The sequence below is a fragment of the Neophocaena asiaeorientalis genome, unplaced genomic scaffold (genome assembly GCF_003031525.2).
Source record: "Neophocaena asiaeorientalis asiaeorientalis breed wild unplaced genomic scaffold, Neophocaena_asiaeorientalis_V1.1 scaffold180, whole genome shotgun sequence".
In the NCBI taxonomy this organism is placed as follows: domain Eukaryota; kingdom Metazoa; phylum Chordata; class Mammalia; order Artiodactyla; family Phocoenidae; genus Neophocaena; species Neophocaena asiaeorientalis.
The window spans coordinates 64,900-83,954 of NW_020173697.1; the positions used below are offsets into that span (position 1 = coordinate 64,900).

The window sequence follows — 19,055 nt, forward strand, 5'->3', positions numbered from 1 at the left end:
AAAGTGAATCAGCTATATGTATGTATATATCCCCATATCCCCTCCCTCTTGCATGTCCCTCCCACCCTCCCTATCCCACCCCTCTAGGTTGTCACAAAGCACCGAGCTGATCTCCCTGTGCTATGCGGCTGCTTCCCACTAGCTATCGATTTTACATTTCGTAGTGTATATATGTCCGTGCCACTCTCTCACTTCGTCCCAGCTTACCCTTCCCTCTCCCCATGTCCTCAAGTCCATTCTCTACATCTGCATCTTTGTTCTGTCCTGCCCCTAGTTTCGTCAGAACCGTTTCTTTTTTTTTTAGATTCCATATATATGTTAGCATATGGTATTTGTTCTGTTTTTCTCTTTCTGACTTTCTTCTGTAGTCTTTTAACCTATTTTTAAAAAATGACCGAAGATGAAATTTTTTAAAGATGATAATGGAATACATTTGAATGATGTGTTCAAAATCAGCAAATTTGTACTAGAAAATTTGAACAATAGAAAAACAAAGAGGGACATGATTTAACCTTGACTCACAACTGTCCTCACGTGTATTAACCCTTTTGGAGTTTGTCTCATGACCCTTTTTCCTTTACTCGTGTGTATGTGTGTGTGTGTGATTATGTATATATGTGATTATATGTGACCAAATATGATTCCAGTTCACTTTTAGAACTAAATGTGAATCTATAATTTACTAATAAATCTCAAACTTGTTTTGAACTTAAATGTATGCTCAGCCCACATTTTCTCTTTAAATAAGTATTACTTTTACGATTTCCTCCTGGTATAAAGTATACCTGATGACAGGGGTGACCATATAATTTATCATCAAAATGGGGCCACTTAGGAGAATAAATGAAGGGCACCACATGTATTTAAATTTTTATATCTTTGTAATATATATTTATTAACTGACATGATTTTTATATTAGTGGATGAGTATCGTTCTAGGTTTTTAAATATAATCCATCCTAAATCAAACTAAACTAATTTGGAATCATCTTTAAAGCTGCAGTTTTGGTACTAAATTTGAAATTGTTGACACCATTAGTAGATCTTGCTATATAGACTATAATGGTTTTATTAAGAAAATAATCTGTATGCAGTTGAGATAGCTAAAGTACTTGATAATTTTAGAGCTTAATTTTACTTTTCTTTGTATTGAAGTAGAACTAGTTCAGCCCATATATTTTTACAGATATTGTCTCTGTCTTTGTCTTGAGTACCTTTTATCAAAAAATGTTTTTATAGAACAAAACTCAGTCAAATTAGTTGCTTTTATTTAGGAATCTTTTAAAATTCTTCACCTAATTCACACGCTGGAAAATAGGCCTTCTGAATTCCATTGAATTTCAATATAAGTTATCCAATTAAAAACAAGCAGTCCATCAATATAATTTTCTCATAAGTTAATATATTCCAAAGCACATTTATTAAATAAATAATAAATAAATATTGTACAGCATTTGAGACTTCAGTGTTCTCCCTTACTATTGTAGGGATTAATCTCAATGTGTACCTGTTTAGAAACATCATATTTATAATTCCTATCTGATAAAAAGTTTCAGAATCTAAAATTTTAGTGCTCCATTCATAACATAATTTGATTAAATATTTCCAACTGATTTTGAACAAATGCAACCGAAATTTAGAGAACCTATTTACTGAGAGTTCAATACCATTGCAGAATATATAAGTTCATTTTTTTTAATAAGTTCATTTCTAAAGTACTTTCAAATGCTCAAATTAAAAAAAAAATTATCTGATGGCAAGCAGTAAATAGAGAAACATGTTATGCCATGATGAAATATAATTTTTAATTCAACATCGCTTTGTCACACAGAATTATAGTTCACTTAACTCGACGTTCCTATAAAAATGTAAAATTTAACAACTATCACTTCTCTTCAATTGATGGAATGGAGCAGAGCTTATGGATGTAAAATAAATCATATATGCATCGTTACTAATTTCAAGAATACTGCATCTCCATAGATTTTTCAATTTAGTAAGAACATAATTTTTAACATGGTGATGAGTTCCAACAAATATTTTATTCAGATCCATCACAAACAAGTGACATTTATTTTCAACGCTGAACTTTTAAAATGAATTTAACAGACTTTACAATAGAATTTACAGTGACATCACATACTTCATCCTCAACACATGTAATTCCAAAAGAATTAGATTTAAAAATCAAACTCATTTAAAATCATTTTAACCAATTTTCTCTTTGAAGCAGGAAATGATACTGAAACAAAACTGCCATCATTTAATTGCTTGCAAATTTCCTGTTATACGCTTTTCCAAGAAAACCTGAAGTCAAAAAAGAGTGAAATTAATTCAGAAAAATAATCATTCGATCTAAATAAAAATTCAGTTTTCATAGAGTGATACGTAAATGCTCCCCCTGCAAACACACTTATCAAATGATCATCTTTGGGCAGTATTCCAAAAATGACTGTATCTTTTGAAATAGATGCTGATATGTTTTCAGCTCATTTGTGTCTTGTGGCTTTTATGTGGACAGTGCTATCCTTGTAGCCCCTTTCGTGAATGTTAAATATGAACAACATTTTGTTCAAGTTGCACCTTCACCATCAACTTTTTGTGTGAAATGGAAATTTGGTGCTTGCTTTTTCAGTAAATATTGAATTCTTTTAGCCATTGCAGCTAGGAGAGTTTATTACAAAATATGAGTGTTGCCAAATAATAAAATAAATGTTTGTAGGTTTTAAAGCATTCGGGTTACTTCCTATATGATCCTTAGCAGTACTAAGCCAGTAGTACTAAGCAGTACTCAGCTTTCAGTTACAACTAACATAATTTTCTGTGACACTTAGGCACTTTGACACTTCACACATGTCCCAGGTTTGTATACCAAGTGCCCAGAGGGGGTAACAAAGGTGAAAAGTACTGCCACTACTGCGATCAGGAGTTAGCTGCCCTTGAAATATTAGTTACTGAAGGGGTCTGATAAAGATAGAGGGACCATTGCTGAAGCGGGCTGTTTTACAGGTTTAACCTAATATTTCATACTCTATTATACTATGGGAGAATCTAGAAGTAAAATTGAAGATATACCAAACCAATAATGATGTATTTTCAAACAATGATTAATAATGATACCTAATCTAAAAATGAAGACTCTAGAACAACTGATAAGTCAGAGAGGACATAGGGGAGGAAAAAAAAGGTAATCTAGGGCTGTTTTGGCAAACGAAGATGTATGGTTAGAATTCTTATAACCAATTGACTCCTTTACTAAGAGAAAGGAAGAAAAAGGGAAATCCTGGAAGATTGAATATTTTTTCTCTTAAGACACTAAGCTCTCAAAAAACAACTGAGTCATCGTTTTTAAAAAATAAATTTATTTTATTTATTTATTTTGGCTGCTTTTGTTCGTTGCTGTGCACAGGCTACTCTTCGTTGTGGTGCGCGGGCTTCTCATTGTGGTGGCTTCTGTTGTTACGGAGCACGGGCTCTAGGCACGTGGACTTCAGTAGTTGTGGCATGCGGGCTCAGTAGTTGTGGCTCCTGGGGTCTAGCACTCAGGCTCAGTAGTTGTGGCACACAGGCTTAGTTGCCCTGCGGCATGTGGGATCTTCTCGGACCAGGTCTCAAACCCGTGTCCCCTGCATTAGCAGGCGGATTCTTAACCACTGCGCCACCAGGGAAGTCCCTGAGTCATCTTTAAGTCTACCCCAATCAGATGGGACGGAGGCATCATATTAAGATACAAACAGTTGTAAATGATTGAAAACAAATACCCCTCTAGTTTTCACATCTGAGAATAATAAATATTTAATTTAACACTGCTACACCTGAATAATTGTTACAGTCTTTCCTCTGGAAGACTTTATCTGATTCTCCTTCTGCTCCTGTACTCCAGCTTAGTTTAGACCCCTTTCTGCACTCACATAGAACTCTGCTTATTCTCTGTCAGACTCTTCACAATCTGTTAGTTTATCTGTTTTATTGTCAGTTGCCACTGTTCTACGAGCATCTTGACTGGAACTGGGCAGTTCCAGCCGTTTACCTAGGTACTTATATAGGGTAGGGACTCAACAATTATTTATTAAATTAATGAACTAGTTAAATTAATTCCAGGGCAACATTTCGGTAATAAAATTTTTTCTTGTTGGTAATATTTGAATATTTTTATAGATGAGATTTTTTTAAAATAGAGTTTTTAGAGCAGTTTAAGGTTCACAACAAAATTGATCAGAAATTGACAATTTCCCTTACACTTCCCTACCCACCCCGCACATGCACATCCTCTGCTAGTGTCAACACCCCACACCAGAGTGGTGCGTTTATTATAATCCGTGGACCTACATTAGGGTTCACTCTTGATGGTGTGCATTCTCTGAGTTTTGACAAATATGTAATGACATGTATTCCATTGTAGTATTGTACAGAATAGTTTCACTGCCCTAAATATCCTCTGTGCTCTGCCTATTCACTTCTTCCTCCCCCAGATCCCTGGTTACCACTGATCATTTTCCTGCCTCCATAGTTTTGCTCTTTCTAGAATGTCATGGAGTTGTAGCCTTTTCAGATTGATTGACTTCTTCCATTTAGTAAGATGCATTTAAGGTTCCTCCATGTTTTCTCATGGCTTGATAGCTCATTTCTTTTTAGTGCTGAATACTATTCCATCATCTGGATGTACTGCAGTTTACTTATCCACTTACCTGCTGAAGAATATCTTGGTAGCTTCTAAGTTTTGGCATGTACAAAGTTGCTATAAATTTCTATGTGCAGGTTTTTGTGTAGACATATGTTCGACTCATTTGGTTTTCAACTCATTTGATTGCTAGATCATATGGTAAGAGTATGTTTAGTTTTATAAGGATCCACCGAACTGTCTTCTGAAGTGGCTGTACCATTTTTCATTCTCACCAGCAGTGAATTCTTGTTAGTCCACATCCTCTCGTCAGTATTTGGTGTTGTCAGTATTCTAGATTTTGGTCATTCTAATAGGTGTGTTGGTTTCTTGTTGTTTTAATATGAAATTCTCTAATGACATAACAAGAATTTTTTAAAAGATTATAAATTTATATCTCCTGATATCTTACACAAGCCCCCTACCATTTCTTGTGTTTAATTAGAGCTTTTAAAAAACTATTTTCTTATCTAATGCCAGAGAAATTGGGAATTTGCATGAGGGCTTTTTTTCAGAGGGCTGGAAAAGATCTCAAGGAAAAATTACAATTCTTTCAAATATTGCAAACTTCCACAGCATATTAATTGCATATCTATTGAACCCATTTTTTGGTGCTTCAAACTATGATTCATTATTTAAATATATATCAGGAGTGTATTTTCTAAGATATTTGCATGCACAAAATCATACACGTTTTAAAAAATTCTGCATACATCCATTGCAAGCTCTCCACTCGCCAAAGTTGATGAGAAGTCCAACATCATAAATTCTTCAGGACGCCCCCTCCTTCATAGTGTTAGGAAACAGTGTCTGGGTTTATGTGAGTCTTGAACCAAAGTCTGTGAGGCTATTATGGCCATGCTGCCGCTTCTCCACATGGACATCAATGTCGTTACCAGAGGCTGAACATTGGGCTGCGTTCTGCTATGGCCCACTCTCGACTAGCCCCAGAGGTACCACTCAAGAAGTTCAGGCTCCAGAAGCTTTTTCTGCATCTCAAGATTATACCTACGTCTTACTTTCCCGCACCACAGATATTCACACGGCTATGGTCCACTTGATGTTCTACAACCCCCTCCCCCCAGTTATAGTGCCGCATGCAATTGGCACAAGTTTTTAATGTTTATACATGCTTAGATAGCTTTCTACACTTTATCTTTGATTCCTTTGATCAGTCTGTCTATTTCTTTAACAGTAACTAATCCTTTCCTATTCTTATTTATTTATTTTTGTGGTACGCGGGCCTCTCACGGTTGTGGCCTCTCCCGTTGCGGAGCACAGGCTCCGGACACGCAGGCTCAGCGGCCATGGCTCACGGGCCCAGCTGCTCCGCGGCATGTGGGATCTTCCCGGACCGGGGCACGAACCGGTGTCCCCTGCATCAGCAGGTGGACTCTCAACCACTGCGCAACCAGGGAAGCCCTCCTATTCTTTTTTTATAGTGTATTTTAATTAGATTTATAAGGCTATATTCAATGATATCATAAAATCAGAGGGCTGGAAAAGGCTTTGGAGTTCATCTGTTTTAACTAACACAATGATTAAGGGTCTCATAACATTCCTGACGGATCATTTCCTAGCCTCTGCTTGAGGGAAACTTGTTATCTTACCAATTCCACTGTGAAATTCTTTTAGAACATTCTCACTTACACTTATTTAGCTGAAATGTGCCTTCTTGAACTTCCTGTTTGTTACTTTTCTGTCTTCACCTTTCTCTTCTCAAGGTGAAAATTCTCTGATCCTTCCTATAGCTTTTTTTTTCCTTTATATATTATCTCCCTTGATAATCTCAGATAGTCTATAATTTTAATATCATCCTTAGGTAGGTGACTCTCAAACTTATAACTACAATCCTGATCTCACTTTCAATGTATAGGTCCGTGATTTCAACAATTTTCAACATATAAATCAACGTTCAAACTTGTTAGCAACACCTGCGTCTCCTGCTAGCATCTTAAATTCAGTGTACCCCCAAGTAAACCCATCAGATACAAACACACAAGCCCATCTTCCTCCTTTCCCTTTATCTATTTCTAATTCAAACAGTCAACCTCCTCGTACATGTTACATACTATTTTAGGTACTGGAAAAATATGTCAGTGACTAAAATAGAATAATCTCTGTTTTTATAAAGTTTAAATTCCAGGAGGCTAGATAAAAAATAAACAAAATAAAAACTTGATGACTATATCCCATGGCAGGTAAAGAGTAGTTCAAAGGAAAAAAATAAACAGGAAAGGGTAATGTAGACTCATTGGAAGAAAAGTATTTTGTAAGATGGTCAGAGAAGGTTACTGTACTGACATGACGTAAGCAAAGACTGTGGCATAGCTACTTGTCAGTGACTTAGACTTGAAACTTTGAAAAGTTCTTTAACTTCTTATTTTCCCTTAACTATATATTTAATTAATTTCCAATTTGGACAAAATGATCTACTGAAGTATTACCTCTACCTTATATTCCTGAAGAACCATTGAGGAAGAATGAAAATTTTTTCTTTACCTTCTCAAAAATGCAGATAAACCTGTTAAAATTTAATTTATTTTATTGTGTTCAAAACACTTAGCATGAGATCTACCTTCTTAACAGATTTTTAGGCGTACAATACATTATTGTTGAGTGTAGGTATGATGCGATACAGCTGATCTCTAGAACTTATTCATCTTGTTTGACTAAAACTTTATGCTTGTTGAGTATTCTCATTTCCCCATCCCTCAGCCCCTGACAGTCACCATTCCATTCTTTAATTCTATGAATCTGATAATTTAAGATGCCTCATACAGGTGAAGTCATGCCGTATGTGTCTTTCTGTGGCTGGCTTATTTCACTCGGCACAATATCCTTGAGCTTCATCCACGGTGCCGCAAAAACTAAAAATAAGACTACCGTGTGATCCAGTAATCCTACTTCTGGGTATTTATCACAAGAATTGAAATGAGGATCTTGAAGAAATACTAGCACTACTGTGGTCATTGTAGCACTGTTCACAGTAGCCAAGATGTGGGAACAAGCTATATGTCCATTGACAGACGAATGGACAAAAAATGTAATATATACATACAGTGGGGTACTATTCAGCCTTTAAAAAGAAGGAAATTTTGTAATATGGGGGAAAAACCCTTAGTTTCTGAAGGTGGTAATTTCTTAAATCTTGGTTGCAATGTGAAATTGGAAACCATAGCAATGAACTCTTCTTTTTTTGTTGTTGAAGTATAATTGATTTACAACATGGTGGTAGTTTCAGGTGTATAGTAAAGTGCAGCAAAATAATCTGAAAAAAAATGAATATATAACTAAATCACTTTGCTGTATATTTTTCAATGAACTCTTCATGCTCTTGTAAATTAAAATCTGTTTGTGTCTTGAACGTTAAATGGATCTTTTGCCTATGCATGATTTTTAACATCATGCTTTGATCATTTGGAAAACATTAGCTTAATGAGTTATTCAGATATTCCAAACATTGACACATGACATTATACAATATTGAAAAGTCACATCTGTTAATATCACCGCTGAGCTCATCAAAAAATCTTTAAGTATTGGGAAAATAATTTTTCCAAAATTTAATGTTAAATAGAAAGCTCAAAATCTACCATTGACAACAAATACTGTCAGTTGTTTCCCTCAACACGATAGGTTCACTCACTTCTTTTATTTTCAAGAAAATGATTGGCCATATACCTAATTGTAATAACCGCAGTTTGCCAGTCATTTTTTTTTTCAAGTAAAAATGGTGTTTCGAGCAAAACCAGCTGGTTTACTTGCAAATCAATCACACCAGTGCTTTCCCTTGAAAGAACCATCGTGTTACAACGTGCAGCTGAAGTGCTTTATCCGTACTTCCCATTCTGATACACAGAATATTAAAAGGACATTTATATAAGGGTCAAAATTTACTAAGATTGTAATTGTTATTGTTTCATCAAGGATTGAGGACATTCTTAAATAAAATGGCATTGTTTATACTGCAAGATACGGCAGTAAAGAATACAATAACGACTAGCACAGTTTGCAGCCACCACTTTTATTCTAAAGCACTAGAAGTTTTACTTACTGTGTTTTCACCATCTGGACCAATGTCAACACAAGAAAAAAGGCAGATAATGTCTTATGAATGTGAAAGCAGTTTGGATTTTGTGAATCCCATGAGAAGGTTCTACTAGAGTAATGTTTCTAAAGCACAATTTTTGTCATGTCACTCCCCTGCTCAAAAGATTTCAATTGTTTATCATTGCCCACAGGGAATTTTAAAAAATCAAACTTTGCAACCTGGAGTGTAAATTTTACATAATCTTACATTAATTCATCTTTTTATTCCATATGCTTCTTCATGTAAACTGGCTCTTGATAAAGTTATTGCTATTCCTATTATAAACCTTGGGAGTTTGTGGTTTCTTTCAACCAATTATACTGTTTCCTTTGCCTGAGTGCCTCACTGTCTCTCACGTTCTTTATATGCTGGTCTTGCCTTTCTTCAAGGTGCAACTCAAATGAGGCTTAAATGGCTATTATAGATCCCTCTTCCGAAAGCACATAGCACTTTGAACCTCCCCCGTGCCACTTATTTTCTACCTGGTAATAGCACCTCACATCCCATGAAACCCAGTAGGATGCCTTACATATGGTCTGTGCCGAACAAATACTTGTTGAAGAAACAAGTGTTTGCTTGTATTGAGTCATTTGTTTACATGTTTCCCTGCAGCTACCCTATGAGATTGTTGGCTGAAGGTAGGGTTAATGCTTTCATTCCCTCAATGAAGTATTCCTTGTTGTGGAACTCATTATGGTACAAGGCCATTCAGCTCACAGCCTCAATCTCATTAGCTGGTCTCTTCACCTTGGCAGTTCTCAGAATTGTATAAAGTTCTGCCAACCAAAAGCATAAGGATGCTAAAACACTGTGAACTGTGTAGAAAAGTACTGATTTTTTTTAAAAGTTATGTTTGAAGGCTTATTGAGGCAAAATTACCATTTAGTTAATTTCCTTGAACATCCACTTAGTTACTTAGAATAAAAGCATTACCGCCTAAAATTGTCATTTCACTATTTTCCTTCTGGTTTCAAACTTAAATATTTTATGGACCTTAAGGAAATAGCATAGCTTGATTAGGATATGCCCATGCCTAAATCACTTAGTGTGCATGATTATTTGACACAAGAGCAAGCTGAGTATGCTGTCTATAAATTGCATCAGAGACTAACTAAGCCTTGTCTTTGAGGGAATTTCAGAGAGCTACTTTGTTTTCACAGAAAACCCTAAGAAAAACTTAGAACATAAAAACAAAACAGAGTTTCAGTTCATTTCTCCATTTATCTGTCTAAATTGGGAAATATCTCACATATTTTTGTCTTCAGGGATTGCACATATGGAAGAATAGGGTACTTGTCTTACCTGGAAGTAAATAAGAATCAGTGCCTATTTTCCTTTTGATCCTTGAGAAATGTGCATCTATTTTCTCTTTAGGTAAGATGGTATAGACAATGGATATATCAAAAGACTTACAAATAAAAGTGAAAGCCTTCTGTTATTAGCCACCAAATCATTAATTGCAGGGTTCAATGAAATGTATTCCAGTATAAACAAGTCAAACATAAGTCCTTGCTGTGCTAAGTCCAATGGTCTAGAGGACAGTCTTGCAGGTCTTCTTATCTGTCCTGGAACCAGAATTCAGGCGTGTCTCCTTCAGTCTGGAGGACTTTACAACCTCTACCAAATAGCGCTTGCTCCATAATGAGCTATCATACGGATGCTGCCGCTGCTAAAGCCACCTTCCCCGTAGCCAGTGGAGTGGATGTCGTGAGGTGTGCCCACGGGTCAGGAGGGTGGGCTGGGCATCTGGCTCCAGTCACTATCACCACAGCTGGATCAGATTCAGCTCTTTCGGAGATGTCTTCCAGGTATTGTGGGAGGAAGAAGGGTGATCAGTTCCCTTCCAGACACCTCGCCCTGCTCAGCCTAATCTTCCCCGCGCCAGCTGTTTCTAATCATGCACACAGCCCCTTGTCGACAACATTAGCTACCAGAGAATTTGTTTGGGACACTTTCCCTTGTTTGCCGCTTGCTTCATGCACCTAGAGCTTCTGCTTCCTTTACCTGGCCCCTTGCCTTAGTTCAGAGGCCAGACTGTGCTGCTTCCTCTCTTCCTACCTCCGGGGCAGCTGTGAACTCTGACCACCTGCAATCTTCCCCACAGGTGAAGTTCCCTTTGACTCCTTCTCTGCAACGGCCTTCAAGTGCACCTTTCAACAGCTTCTCAGAGGGAAGAAAAAGATCAAATTCTGCTTTCCTTAGATACCATTCCTATAGACAGATGACATTTTAATTTGCTAAAAGACGCTGGCTTATTACAAAATATATTCGTGAATTCTAGTCAGAATTCACTCATGCTATGTGCAAGAGTTTATCCCTCCACAAACGTGGATTTTCTTTGTCTACTGATTTCCCTGAACAGCAGACATTTCTATCTAAGATACCCTTTTGTCCATTTTGGGACTCGGGACGTAGAAGCAGATGCCATAAACTGAAATAGTTAATGATTAAACCAAGAAAGGTATCAGCTCTGGTTCGTTCCCTCCATGGATGTTATAGTTTAGGTCATTTCCTAACCCGTGATGATTTCAGTTTTTGTTGAAAGGGTCCTGAATAATTTGAGAAAAGGTGAGGAGAGATCTAATGCAGTGGAACCAAAAGGAATTGCTGAGTTAATGCAGTAGCTGCCCATCCCAAGGAAAGAATGTATATGCCTATTCTTTAAGGTTCCTACATGCCATGCCATACTTATTATTAGCCTACTACATTCTCTTACATTATTTGATAAATATTCTGTATGAAGAGACTTCAGTAGACTGGAATTGTGCCATGCATAGCTCAATCAATAGAGTTAAGGTGACACTGTTTGGTCTTCCCATCCCATGGGAACACTACAAGTGATTATTTTAAATTTCACTCCTTTGAATGCCCTTTTCGCTATAAATATTTTTACTATGTTTTGCCTAGTTGGGTACACAATGAACGATCTCATTTTTGAATGGCAAGATGAGGCACCTGTGCAAGTGGCAGAAGGACTCACTTTGCCCCAGTTTCTGTTGAAAGAAGAGAAAGATTTACGATACTGCACTAAACATTACAACACAGGTAGGAGTTGAGTGTTCTTCATTATACTTATGACTTGTGGTTTTATGATATTCAGATGTTTCTTAATTATAGCGCCAAGTCAATTATTTTAACAATTTATAGCTGAATTTTTTTTATAATCATAGAGCAGAGAATGGATGTCTTTGAAACTTACGGATGCTTTGACTCATCACATCTTGTTATATAATTGGTTTGTATGGAAAAAAAGAAATGCTTGGTGTTCAATTATATTTAACTAATTTCATTTGTTGTGAAATGCCTATAGTTACATAGTAATGATGTTTCCAAAAAAGTTCCTTTAATTTCTATGTGAGCGATAAAATGTACTTTTTTTTTTTTTTTTTTTTTTTTTTTTTTGCGGTACGCGGGCCTCTCACTGTTGTGGCCTCTCCCGTTGCGGAGCAACAGGCTCCGGACGCGCAGGCTCAGTGGTCATGGCTCACGGGCCCAGCCGCTCCGCGGCATGTGGGATCCTCCCACACCGGGGCACGAACCCGTGTCCCCTGCATCGGCAGGCGGACTCTCAACCACTGCGCCACCAGGGAAGCCCTAAAATGTACTTTTTAACTATCCTGTAGCTGTAAACATTGTGTTTGCTTAAAAAATGAAAGAGGTCGCTTTTTTTTTTAAGGCTTCACTTGCCTAAATTTTTAGTTTAGCCACAATGTCATGCATTTCAAGATATTGTTACTAAGCACCTACTACTCACATTGACACAGTAGCCTTTTACCTTTGAGAATAAATATCAGATACAGTCATCAACATCAAGGACTGCAAGACTTGTACCTTCATGTTATTTGTTCACTTCTCTCACAACTGGAACTGGCTATTTCCGTAATATCTCTTCTAATTGCCTAATCTACAAGTTCCCTTAAACTGCCCACAGATGATGCATCACTCCAAAGTGGTGAGCGCGTGGCCTCCCACTAGCATCTGTGGCTGCTCTTTTTATTTCCATATAGTAACTATGATTTTTCTTGGGCTCAACATTTCCAGAATTGTGACCTGGCCTTTCACTATATAATCTGCCCTCCATATCTGTGGGCTCACATTCAAAGATTCAACCAACTGGGGATTGAACATATTGGGAAAAAAAATTCCAGAAAGTTCCAAAAAGTGAAGTTCTCCCTGTACCATTTGTTAAGGAGACCATGCTTTCCCTGTTGAATAGTCTCAGTCCTTTGTCTAAAGTCAATTGACCATAAATGATCAGTTCTTGACTTTCAATTCTATTCCATTAATCTGTATATCTTTACTTATGACAGTACCATATTTTGTGATTATTGTAGATTTGTAGCAAGTCTTGAAATTGGGAAGTGTGAGTTCACCAAATTTGTTCTTTTTTTCCCTCAAGGCTATTTTGGCTATTGTAGGTCCCTTGCATTTTCATACTAATTTTAAGATCAGCCTGTCAATTTCTGCATAAAAGCCAGCTGGGATTTTGATAGAAATTGCAATAAATTTGTAGATCAATATGGGAAGTATTGCAATCTTAACCATATTAACTCTTCTGATTAATGACTACAAAATGACTTTCTATTTATTTTGATCTTCTTTAATTTTGTTCAACTGTGTTTTGTAATTTTTAGTGTAGAAGTTTTATACTTTTTTGTTAAATTTATTTCTAAATATTTTATTTGGTTCTTGTAAATGGAATTGTTTTCTCAATTTAATTTTTGGATTTTCCATTGCTAGTGTACAGAAACACAATTGCTTTTTGTATACTGATAGTGTATCCTGTAACCTTGCTGAACACTTCAGCTCAAGTAGATTTTTAGTGAATTCTTTAGGATTTCCTAAATACAAGGTAATGGCTTCAACTTATAGAGATAGTTTTACTGCTTTCTTTTCCGTCTAAATGACTTTTATTTAATTGTTTGCCTAATTACCCAGGCTAGAACCTCAAGGTACAGTGTTTAAAAGAAGGTATAAAAGCAGACACAAATCAAGTGAAATAATAGACATTTTAGTACTTTGCAAGTATGAAGTGCTAATCAAATGTGAAGTAATAAGATTATATATTATTTCCTGAAATAGTACACTGTTCTATTACATTGCTTCTAGGTGCTAACAGAAAAATGAGAAAACTATTTTTCAGAAAACAATTTGCATATATGATTTGGGATCCCATTTCATTATAACTTTATAATTATACAGAAATAATAGTTATATAATTTCATTATAATTGTATAATTATACAGAAAGGTATAGGGCAAAATTATGATGAAAACAAAATTGTGACATTTGCTGCAATAACAAAGACCTATTTTTACCAATTACTGCATTTATTTCACAACCAATTAGGAAAGTTTACATGTATAGAAGTGCGATTCCATCTTGAACGACAAATGGGCTACTATCTGATCCAGATGTACATTCCCAGTCTCCTGATTGTCATTCTCTCCTGGGTTTCATTCTGGATCAATATGGATGCTGCTCCAGCCAGGGTAGCCTTGGGAATAACCACCGTGCTGACTATGACTACACAGAGTTCAGGATCACGAGCTTCCTTACCAAAGGTAAGTGTGCTAAATGGGCACACACACATATTTGCACTAATATGTATATATATCATTATCCATTTTGGCCAGATCTTTTTCAGTAGTATTTACAGTTGGTCCCTGATTTACCATGGTTCGACTTAACGATTTTTTTGACTTTTATATGGTGTGAAAGTGATAGGCATTCAGTAGAAACCACACTTCGAGTTTTGAATTTTGATCTTTTGCTTGGCCAGTGACGTGTGGTATCTGCTCTCATGATGCCCGGCAGTGGCAGCTACAGCTCCTGTCAGCCACGTGATCAGGAGGGTAAACAATGATACACTCACAACCCTTCTGTACCCAGACAACCATTCTGTTTTCCACGGTCAGTACAATATTCAATAAATTCCATGAGACAGTTAACACTTTATTATAAAATATGCTTTGTGTGTTTTAAAGATGTGCTGAAATAAAACATAGGAATCCCTTTTTATGCATTTAGCAACAAAGCAATAGAAAATTATTTTCTTTTTCTAAATGAAAAAATTTCTAAGAGAGAAATTTCTACTGTCTAAATTAAGTAATTCTGTCTGACCTCCAACAAGCTTCACTATTCTTTTCATTACAATGATGTACGTTAATGTTATAAAATCATATTCACTTTCCTGGTGCATTTGATGCTATCTCCCTGCCATGCCAAGTAAATTATAAATCTGCTGTCATGGCTTCCTTACCCCTTACTATGAATTGCATCCTCTGACTCAATTTATTCAATTAAAAATGTCTAAATAAATAAAAGTTAATGGCAGGATATTTTATCACTAAAAATGTTACTTACTATCAGAAGAACTTGATATTTAACAATGTTCACTGTGCCTTGCTAAGATTTAATGGTTGTCTTTCAAAATAAGGTTTACTTTTATTAACACGTAATTGTCTTTTCAAAATGATCTATATCAACTAGTGTTTTATAAAATATCATCCAAATGAAAATTGTAAATCTGTTTATAAGATTAAATGCTTTTCTATATACGGATAAATGTCTCAAGGGCTCTGAGTAATAGTTGAAGTTCCATAGTCAATTTGTAAATGAAATTGCCAGTTTACTCATCGATTTTTTTCTCCACGAGCTAAACAGAAATGAAAGCTCATTCATTCCGTAAGTTGTTATCCAGATAGTGGGGCACTTTAGTGATTCATTTAAGGAAATTACAGTTTCTGTGAGGCAGAGCAAAAAGGCATCTGGATACAGAGATGAAAGCAGAATTGGGAGAGCATGAAGGTTTGGGTGGAGGAAACAGAAATAAAGAAAGCAATAAATTTAAAAAACGGAACAGAGACAGGAGTTTTTTTTTTTTTTTTTTTTTTTAAGGAAAGAAAGGTCTGAGATGACTTCATAGTTTTTCTCAAGAAGTTTTTTTTAAAGGCATTAATTTCACCGTGATCTCAGGGAAGGAATAAATTTTCAATCATTAGCTCAAATACACACATAGATATATACAAAACCTCTCCATCTCTCAGATCATAGAGACACTGGAAATATGATAACAGATTTAAAGAATTGATTAGCAAACAGATATCTTAAGAGTTGGTGATTGTATCATCTTAGGCTTTGTGATAGTTAAGGAATGGGTTATGTACAGACGTTATGTGCATTAGAATTCAGGATGACAGATGCTGAAGTCCCAGAATAAACAAGAATTATCCTATTGGATGAGATCATTCAAAAGAGTAGAATTCTCTTGCAAAATGCAATCTTGATTCTACGATTTGGAAAGGCAAGGGGCGAGGACTCACACTTGCATTTAGGAATAGGAGTCTGAAACCATGCACCTTAAGATCTGCTATTCTCAACCTCACAAAAGAACCCTCAAATGCCTGAAAATCTTGCCACAGAAACATCCACCATTCTCATACTGACAAAAATCCAGGAAGGAGGAAAACAAAATTAAATTCAGGAAAACAATAGGGGATTATCAGACACAGGAGGAAGAAACAATAAATCACTAATTTATGATAATCGCTTAGTGTTCTGTCCAGGCTCTCTGCCAATGCATCTCTTGTAGATAAGAAGGAGCTTGGAAATTGGTCAAGTAAGACCCAAAGTAGAAAATCTCAGAGAATGTACTTGAGCCAACGCCTTGTGAACTACGGACCTGAGATTCCTTGCTGATATTTCCTGTTGCACTGGCTTCTGCAGTGTCATAAATCAGGCATGTAATAGCCCACAGCAAGAAGACTCCTGTGATTCATTTCTTGGAACTTGGAGCAATCTGGCATTTCCGCAGTGCCTGCATTAGGTGGCCAGAAGAGGGTGACAATGCATCCCATGGCCAGCATTTTTTCAAAGTTGCAAAACTTGGGAACACTTCCTAACATTGTGTATTTGGAGGCGAGTGAGTGAGAAGAAATGGCAGTGATCATAGAGCCATATCGTGGAGGGTTTTATAGAAGTTGGTAAGGATTAAGTTTATTTTGGATGGAGTTTGGAAGAATCTTAATAGGAAGAGGTAAAAATGGAAGCAGAGATACTACCAAGAAAACTATAGCTCAGAGCAGAGGATGGTCTGGCTAGATTGGTAGTCGCAGAGATGGAGAGTAGCAGATGGATTTAGAAAGAGGTAGATTTTTTTGAGAAAATCTCAAATAGAGATGAAATAGATAGGGTTTGCTTATGAACTGGACTTTGAGGAGTAAGGGAAAGGTGGGAGTCAAGGGTAGCCTTAGGCTAAGTAACTGGGCAAGTAGTGGTAATAGTTACTCATGGGGAAGGCTGGGGGAGGTAAGAGTTCTATGGTTGAACATGTTAAGTTTGAGATGTTTATGACGGTCACATGGAATCATCGGAAAGGACACCCAAGCCTCAGACTTCAAGGAGTAAACTACAGATGCATAGGGAAGCAGACCAGAGATGGTTCTTCTAAGAGTAAAAGAAAGTCCAGAAAGAGGGGGAAAGAAGATGTATTTGTGGTTGGCCCTCCTCCTCCAGTTGGAAATGGACCTGCATATTCAAAGTCCCTTCTCTCCTTTCCTCTTCTAGGTCCATCTCTCCCCCACACGCAGAATAGGTTAGACAGCTCAGTTAAAAGCTAGACGCACTCACCCCAAAACTTTTCCCCCAAACTCATTGAGATTCCCAACATTTTGTGATTTTTTTTTTTAGATGTGAAAAGCAATCCTCCTTGGGCAAATTAGATTTTGATCAGGGGTCAAAGGGAGGATAGTATTAGTCACTGAACTATTTTTGAGTATATATTTGATTTACACTGATACATAGTTAAGATCCTGGCACTGAGGGAATTATATTTTTTATTAAGTGTAGGGATGGGTAAGAATAGAGAAAATCATAGGAGGGACAAAATATCATTTTAATTTGTAAACTATGATTCTAGAAAGAATTGCTTTAGAAAACTCTGGGAAGATCTGGGTATACAGCAATATTTTTCCCCATTCAACTTGTTTGTGAAACCCACCAGGAGTAGCTTTTTGAGAGGACAAACTATCTCTTACATATTTTTATCCTCAGAGCCTAAATCAGTACATGATATGGGTCGAGTAAATGTCATGCAGATATTTAAAGACAGTGTGAGCTTTTAAACTTTACTCCATAGTTAACTTGAAAAGCAAGAATATGCCATTTTTTCATTTCTCTCAAAAAGAATGTAAAAACTCAATTGAATTACTCTTTACTTATGTAGAATCATATATTCCCCTGAGAATCACCAAATTAATGAAAAAGAATTAAAATATTGCCATGTATCTACTGTACAGTATAATAAAAACATTGGTTCTTAGAAAACATAACAATAGCTTTCACTTTTTTTTTTTTTAACATCTTTATTGGTGTATAATTGCTTTACAATGAATGGTGTGTTAGTTTCTGCTGTATAACGAAGTGAATCATCTATACGTATACATATATCCCCATATCTCCTCCCTCTTGCGTCTCCCTCCCACCCTCCCTATCCCACCCCTCTAGGTGGTCACAAAGCAGTCATATTAAGTTTTTATTCTTCATAAAGACACCAACTATAGAAATGATTACAACTGTCAGAACATATAAATCTAACTGCTATATTTATATTTGGATGCCATGATTGTGTGGGCACACAAAGATCTACATGACATTACACTGAAAAGATGGGATGGGAAGGAAAATGAAGTATTTGTATTCACTACTCTGTTCTTTTCTAATTAGCTCTCATTCTTCTCAAAAAAAATACCCTGCAGTTTTAAAGGAGAGTAAATTGTAAATATCAGCGGTAATTAAATTGGGCGACAGGCAATGGATTCCAATCTTTATAACCAGGATAATTAATCATGATAAAATCCAGTATACACATATCCAGGACACCAGAAGCAGACTTTCTCTGTTTTCTAATAACGTTGCAAAGTAGAATAAATGCAGATTTTTCTGGAAAAAAAAACCTTTCTTCTGGAAAGAAGTCTACAGAACCTATGATGCTTATATTCCTTTCCCTACATTATAAAACTTAATTTTTAAAAAAATTATTTATTTTTGGCTGCGTTGGGTCTTCGTTGCTGCTCGCGGGCTTTCTCTAGTTAGTTGCGGCAAGTGGGGGCTGCTCTTTGTTGCGGTGCACGGACTTCTCATTATGGTGGCTTCTCTTGTTGCGGAGCATGGGCTCTAGGTGTGTGGGCTTCAGTAGTTGTGGCTCGTGGGCTCTAGAGTGCAGGCTCAGTAGTGGTGGCGCACGGGCTTAGTTGCTCCGCGGCATGTGGGATCTTCCTGGACCAGGGCTGGAACCCGTGT

The 19,055-nt window shown here is 36.5% G+C and overlaps 1 protein-coding gene across 1 annotated transcript in view; it reads left to right on the top strand.

The window, feature by feature from the left end:
* The window catches only part of GLRA3 (glycine receptor alpha 3), a 109,464-nt gene that overhangs the window by 63,245 nt on the left and 27,164 nt on the right, over positions 1 to 19,055 (top strand). Inside the window, exons 4-5 of the mRNA XM_024750514.1 lie at positions 11,661 to 11,798; positions 14,103 to 14,317. Coding sequence (XP_024606282.1) covers positions 11,661 to 11,798; positions 14,103 to 14,317 — 353 coding nt within the window. The remainder of the gene's footprint in view (positions 1 to 11,660; positions 11,799 to 14,102; positions 14,318 to 19,055) is intronic.